Consider the following 6,881-nt stretch of genomic DNA (forward strand, 5'->3'; position numbering starts at 1 on the left):
GAGGGTCACCAACCATTTTTCCAACCGAGTAAAGCTGCTGGAATTGGAACTTAAGGTTACCAACCTCCCTTTTTTTGGGTTATTAACCTTCGAATGTGGGTTATCAACCCAGAAAGAGGGTCACCAACCATTTGTCCAGCCGAGTAAAGTTGCTGGAATTGGAACTTAAGGTTACCAACCTCCCTTTTTTTGGGTTATTAACCTTCGAATGTGGGTTATCAACCCAGAAACACACATGTCTAAAACCTGTTTAAATTTACAAGTTCCAATATTCAAATTGAAACACAAACACAAATACACTTCCATAAAACCTGCTTACATTTACAACTTCTCCACATTCATAAACAAGTTCACAATTCCATAAAACCTGCTTACATTTACAACTTCTCCACATTCATAAACAAGTTCACAATTCCATAAAACCTGTTTCACCAACCAAGTTCTCCACCCATTCACAAACACAAACACACTTCCATTAAACCTATTTCAATTTACAAGTTCTCCACCCATTCACAAACAAAAACACAGACCATAACAACTTCCCTTGCCATTTAACAAATCCCCTGCCAATCTCCATTAAAAAATAAAGTTTGATCATCAGAAAAAATAAACATCCATCAACATTAGAAGGTGTTCCTATATAAGTGTGCAGTCCCTAAACTCTCCTTGTAAAAATCTCTCACAGAGTTGTAGCCGAAATTCAGGAATGTCTGTCGGCCCAAAGTTCAGTGGTTGACCATGGTAGAGATGCTCAATCACTTTTAGGACAAAAGCGCCGCAATCAACCCTGTATAAAAGCATGCATTGAATGGAGTTACTTTTAAGCTAACTACGAATGAGATAGGAATACTAACAAAAAATCGAAAGTTTTAAGTTTGAACCCACCCATTGTTCTGCTTTCGGAAGCCATCCATCTGTGAATATGGAAAGTCATTGATGTTGCAACCCCGGCCCTTCAAATATTCCTTCATTAATGCTACCTGAATTTAAGACAACAAAGGAATATTGAGTGTTATACATATGGAAGTAACTTTAAATGTTACGGAAGATGTTAATTTACTTACAGTGGGAGATGCTCGCTCCTGAAATGAGTCCCCTTCCATTGAGTTGAACTCTACCATATTTTTATTCACCATATCAACAAGCACAAGAGCCCAATGAAAGTCTTGACAGCATGGGATTAAAAGCATCCCAATATCTTCTGACGGGATATGGTCAAGTGTACGATGCAACAGCTCGTTCGCCAACCGATCGGAGTCCAACTTATTTTTGTCATCCATTGAATCACGCCCTGAAGTCTTATATCCCTGTACAATGAAATGAATTTTGTGGGAACACTAAATCATGGATAAGTTGTAAAGTAACATGTATAGCTACAAAAAAGCCTCTTACATGTACCGACGAAGGAATATATACAATCCGTCCAATCAAGGCATTGCTGGAGGCGCACAAATACTTCCCATATACATCCAACACCTACAACTACATCAAGTGTCAAAACAAGTTTATCAGGTAAATATATGGGACTTACCAACAGCAAATAAGGGATTATCAAGTGCAAAAAATTGTGATTCATGTACAAAAGGGTTTACATAAACCATCTATATTCGGGTCATCAAACACTAATACCAACTTTATTAGTAGGGTACCAACTCTATAAGAACAGTTTCAGAGATAATAGAAGCAGAAGCCCTAAGTCACCATTTTAAAAGGGTTATAAGATAGGGTTATCAATCACAATAAAGATAGGGTTATCACACACAATACAGACAGGGTTATTATCACACACTAAAGACAGGGTTCAAACGCATTAATGGAAGCACTAATCCTAAGAGAGTAGATAAGCTATTAACCTTCACTTACACTTCGTGGGTTTCAAGCGTTAATGGAGAAATTTGCAAGAGGTAGGCGGTAAACTTTGGTAGGTGAAAAGTAACAGAGAGAAAAATCTAGTATAACGTGTTCTTTTTGCCATAAGGGGTATTTGGGTAAAAGGCCATGTCAGAAAAAGGTGTTTCGACCTCCGTTCACCAACTTTCAAAAGGGTGTCACCCATTCACTATTTTCGTATTTTTCTGTCACCAGTTGACAATTTTTCCAAAAAGAAATGGAAGAGAGAGAGAGAGAGAGACTACAGAAAATAAACAAATAAATGATAAAGAGAGAGAGAGAGAGGGCGATGCCATAACATTTAATGTAGAGAAGATGCGAAGAAATGTCCGACTACAACTACCATTGCCGACAATGATAGACAAGATGCAATGATTATGTCAGTGCACCTTAGAGAAATGCAAGAGATGTAAAACCTTTTTCTTTCTATTCAAAAGCCTGAATCCCTTTTCTTTTACTAGTTTTATTCGACACATTTTCTTTTTTTTTTTATTAGTTGTAATTTTCTTTTACTAGTTTTAATCAACAAATTTTCTTTCTTTATTACTTGTAATTAGAATAGAAAATATAACAAGAAAATTAATCTATAACATAGGATAAAATTGGAACTATACATAGAAGATTAGCATGGCCCCTGCACAGAATGACCCAGTGGTGTACATTAGTCTGTCAAGAAGGGGACCAAGTGGTGGTCTGAAATCTAGAGGAGTGTGGGAGGCATCATCATGCATCCTCAAAATCAGAATGTTGATTTGAAGGTATATTCTTAGTCTGCTTAGTTTAGAAATTCGAAGGATGGTTTTTCATAGACATTCTCAGCAGTCAAGCCAGACAGACGAGCTCAAGGAGGTGTGTGGGTGGCTTGAAGAAATCAAAATAGTATGGTCCAATCCATGATGCGTAGATGGTGATTTCATGTTATAAGATTCAGCCCAAAGAATACAGATTGGATACTTCAAGTCTTCAATAATAGTAAAGCATATTGGATACTTCAATAGATTTGGGAAGGGGGGCAATTAAGGCAGGCATACAGGGGAGGCAGTTGGCAAAAGATGATCTAAAGAAACTTGTCATTCATCAAATGGAAGAAATGGGGATAAAGTTAGGTGATAAGAATAAAGCATTGTTTCATACAAAGTGAGTGCAAGGATAAAGAACAGTTGTATAACAAATTTGTTAATGAATGGGGTCAGATGTGAGTATTCAGAAGCCATCGTTGATGAGATTGTGCAGTTTTCCAAAGAACTACAGACAGGCTACAGCTGGATGGCATAGTGTAAGCCCAAGGGTAAAACCCATTGATGTTTTGAAGATCAACAAACCCAAATTGATGTTATATTGCTAATGGCTTTGCTAGTGTTGTGATTTAGGCAGGTTCCATCAAAGTCAACACTAGAAGCAAAGAGCAAAAAGGGAAGCTTGGAGATGAACTAGCAATGGTGACCTTCTCATGTACTCTTTAAGATTCTCAACGATTGGAGGAAGTCACAAGGCCCAAAAAGAGATAGAGAGTTCACTTACAAGTCCAAGATGTCGAAGGAAGTACAAAGGAGCTAAGACAATCAAGTAGTTCAAGGTTTCTTTTATTTTTAGATTGTATCAGAATCCTCTTGTCAAATGTGTTTGCACTTTCAAATAGTTTTCAAAACAAACTTAACATCTGAAAACCACCCACACACACCCCAAAATGTGTTTAAAAACCTTGGACAAAAGCCCAAAGACCATGGCCCAAAGCCCTAAAGTTATCAGTTTAAAACTAAGTTTTCAAAGCAGGGCCGGTCGACCGCGGTATCCCGATCGACCGCGGATAGAATTCTGGAAAATACAGAATCCTTCCAGCATGGTCAAGTAGGTCGACCGATGCAAGTCCGGTCAAAGGCGGATGGGATTCTGGAAATCCTAAAATTCCATCCAACATATAAGGGCCGGTCGACAGCGAAGTATCGGGATTCAAAATAAAAAAGTTTCAGCACCCAAAAGGCGGTCGACCGGCCTTCCATGGTCAACCGAATCAGTGAGGAAAACTAGCCATTGGGGCTCAAACAACTACTGATTTTTGAATTGTTTTCTTCCTTTTTTTACCCCCAAATGGTCATAAATGACCTTAGGCTATAAATACCTCATTCAAGACCACTTAAAGAACCTTTTGCAAGATCATTTACTATTCCTAAGAGCTTTAACTTCATTAATTAAGATTTTCTTCAACATCCTCTTTTGAGCATTGATTTGTGCACTTACTCCTGACAAGAGGATCTCCATAGGCTATATATTTGAAATCTTTTGGAGAGCATTGTAGTGAGCTTCATCATTGTACTTTTTGCCTACACAAGAGGCTTGAGCGATTTACATCTTTTTTTTCTCCTTCTTCTTCATTGTACTCAAGAAGGGTTTGTTCCCTTGAAGTTGTGGTGCGGAGATTGTACAGCTTGGGGATTCGGCTTTAGTGGAATCCTATTTAGTGAAGAAATTCCTAAGGAAGACGAAACTTGGGAAGTGGAGTAGGGCCTTGAGGTTAAGGAGCCAAACCACTATAAAAATCATTGTGTCGTCTCCTCTTCTCTACACTCACATTCTCTTGGTGATTGGTAGTATTTTCCTTTTTATTTACTTTGAACTTATTTGAAAAAGAGTCAGAATAATCTAGGATTAATCTCATACCCCCTTGATTTTAGGATTAAATTTTTTAATTACCCAATTCACCCCCCCTCCCTCCTCTCTTGGGTTGCCCTTTGGGATTTCTCATAGGGTCTAGGTCCATCAATGAAGCAAGTTCTAGAAGAATTGAAGAGGAGTTTCCTAAAAAAACGTTTGTTTAGAGAATCCGCGAGTCAATCGTCGACTTGTCTAAGCCAGCTCCCTCTTAGACAATCGTCGACTTGCCCTACCAAGACAATCGTCGACCAAAACATTTGTTTAGAAAATCCGCGAGTCAATCGTTGACTTGCCCTAACAAGTCAATCAAAACTCCGTTGGCTCGCCCTATTTCATGAAAATTGACTGATTCAATCCTTAACTCGGCCGAATTGAAGAAATTCTTACCTTGGTCAAGTTTTGCCAAGTCTAATATTTTGAAACACTAGAAAAAAGAGATTAAGGATGCAGTGTTTGAAATGAAAGGGGATATGGCTCCAAGCTAGTCTTCTATATGACTATATGGCATCCTCCCAAGTATGATGGGGATTTATCAAGGAATATAACTATGCTTTCTTCAAGGAGACCCATGATTGAGCTTGGCTTGATAGGGGTACTATTTCCAACTTCATAACTCTAATTCCAAAGAGTGGAGGAGCTTAAAAAGATAGGGCGATCAGTTTGGTAGGCAGCGTATAGAATATTCTTGTGAAGGTATTGTCTATATTCTACAAGATTATGATGGGTCCTAGAGCCAATCATATCTTGTTCTCCAAGTGCTTTTATTATTGGGAGGTAAATATCAGAAGGTGCCCTTAATTGCACATTTGCACGCGCCCGCCGGCCACCCGCGCGCATGCACGCACGCACAAACCCCATAAGAGTGGGAGGGGAAATTTTACTCTAAGACTGATATGGCATACAATAGAGTTGAGCGGGATTTTCTTGATTACATAATGGGGGAGAATATGAATTGGGAGAAACATAGGACATGAATAAGGGCTTGTACATCATGGGCATTTTTTTCATACTTATCAATGGAACTCCAAAGGGATTCTTCAAACGCTCAAGGAGCCTCAGGCAAGGTGATCCATTATCTCCATTAATTATAATGGCAGCTCTAAGCAAAAGGGTAGAGAAGGCTACCATGGGTGGATTGTTCAATGGTTTTAGCGTTGACGATTCAGATCTGAGGGTATGTATTTACAAATTGCGAATGATATTCTATTATTATGTGGACCATCAAGCTTTGCCTCAAGGCTATTCTATATGAGGCAGCATCAAGTCAACGAGATAACATCCGTAGCTATGGGGGTGAGAGCTCATGCCTAGGTAGTGGAGGAGATCATTACCATTCTCGGGTGTCGTAAATCAGATTTCTGAAGCCCTGACCGGGACTACTACAATGAATGATATTTAAGAGGAAACTATTGACATGAAATATGCCGTTCTCTCTTGTTGGAAAGATTGCTTTGATCAAATTAGCTCTTGCTAGCGTTCCCATTTACGTCATCTCACTACTTTCATGTCCTTGTAGTATGATTGTTTGCATCGAATTTCTCCAACTATAATTATTATGATTGTTTGCATCGAATTTCTCCAAATATAATTATTATGGAAAGATAAGGAGAAGAGAAAAAAGAACCGCGGACGCATATTGCAGATTGAAGAAGGGGGTTTATGCGTGAGAAGTTTGAGGCGGATGAATAGAAAGTGCTGCTTGGGAAATATTTATAGAGGTTTGATGAGTAAATTAGTTTATAGAAAGATGTGATTGTGAGCAAGAGTAACCAGAGGAGGGTGGTTGCCATTGTCCTACGATGGCAGAGATAAGGAGCTTCTTTTCTCGGTTTTGGTTGTACGTGGGTGATGTTGAGTTCCATTGATGCTCAAATAACAGTGTTCGTGGTCTATGAGAGGTTGGATGTTGTCGGAGAGTATGCCTCATTGCGGCTCTGTGGACCATATGGAAGGAGAGGAATAACGGAAACATTAAGGGCAAAATTAGAACCATGGAGGCATTTCAGAAAACTAATCTAAAAAAGAAGAGTGGAGTCGGCACTGCCATTAAAACTATTTAAAGGCACTAAAGAATCGAAAGTCCGCAGGACGTGGACGTACCACTTATTTAGCGCATAAACTAGAAGGAATGTCACTCCTAGATGAAACTTGCCTCCAACACAAAAACTTAAGCAGAATTTTTTATGGTTGCATTTGAGGCAATCCGAAACCGATGATATGGGGAATTATTAGAGGCACAAATGGAGAAGTAAGACTGACTTATGAAGCTACAGAAGCGGAAGCACTGGACCTTACGGAGGAGGTCAAGCTGCTTATTTCTTTCATAGAGTGTCCAATTT

At 39.0% G+C, this 6,881-nt stretch overlaps 1 protein-coding gene and 1 pseudogene across 1 annotated transcript; one reads left to right on the forward strand and one right to left on the reverse strand.

Moving 5' to 3' along the window:
• Positions 1-305: 305 nt before the first annotated feature.
• LOC143862698 (uncharacterized) lies at positions 306-1,790 on the reverse strand. The gene is made up of 4 exons (XM_077373771.1): positions 1,393-1,790; positions 1,065-1,307; positions 886-980; positions 306-787 (listed from the first exon to the last, which is right to left on the reverse strand). The coding sequence occupies exons 2-4, from the start codon at positions 1,278-1,280 to the stop codon at positions 637-639; spliced, it is 462 nt and encodes a 153-aa protein (XP_077229886.1). The 5' UTR covers positions 1,281-1,307; positions 1,393-1,790; the 3' UTR covers positions 306-636.
• A 678-nt stretch (positions 1,791-2,468) lies between these two features.
• Positions 2,469-2,559, forward strand: LOC143862753 (U6 spliceosomal RNA; annotated as a pseudogene).
• The last annotated feature ends 4,322 nt before the right edge of the window (positions 2,560-6,881 follow it).

This window comes from Tasmannia lanceolata, unplaced genomic scaffold (assembly GCF_043159265.1).
Source record: "Tasmannia lanceolata isolate RefF3 unplaced genomic scaffold, GAP_Taslan_0.1 ptg000037l, whole genome shotgun sequence".
Classification (NCBI taxonomy): Eukaryota; Viridiplantae; Streptophyta; class Magnoliopsida; order Canellales; family Winteraceae; genus Tasmannia; species Tasmannia lanceolata.

Coding starts and splice junctions, on each gene's coding strand:
- LOC143862698 (XM_077373771.1), bottom strand. CDS start 1,280: ATGGATGACAAAAATAAGTTGGACTCCGATCGGTTGGCGAACGAGCTG. Junction 981..1,064: donor AGGAGCGAGCATCTCCCACT/GTAAGTAAATTA, acceptor TCTTAAATTCAG/GTAGCATTAATGAAGGAATA. Junction 788..885: donor TTCCGAAAGCAGAACAATGG/GTGGGTTCAAAC, acceptor GCTTTTATACAG/GGTTGATTGCGGCGCTTTTG.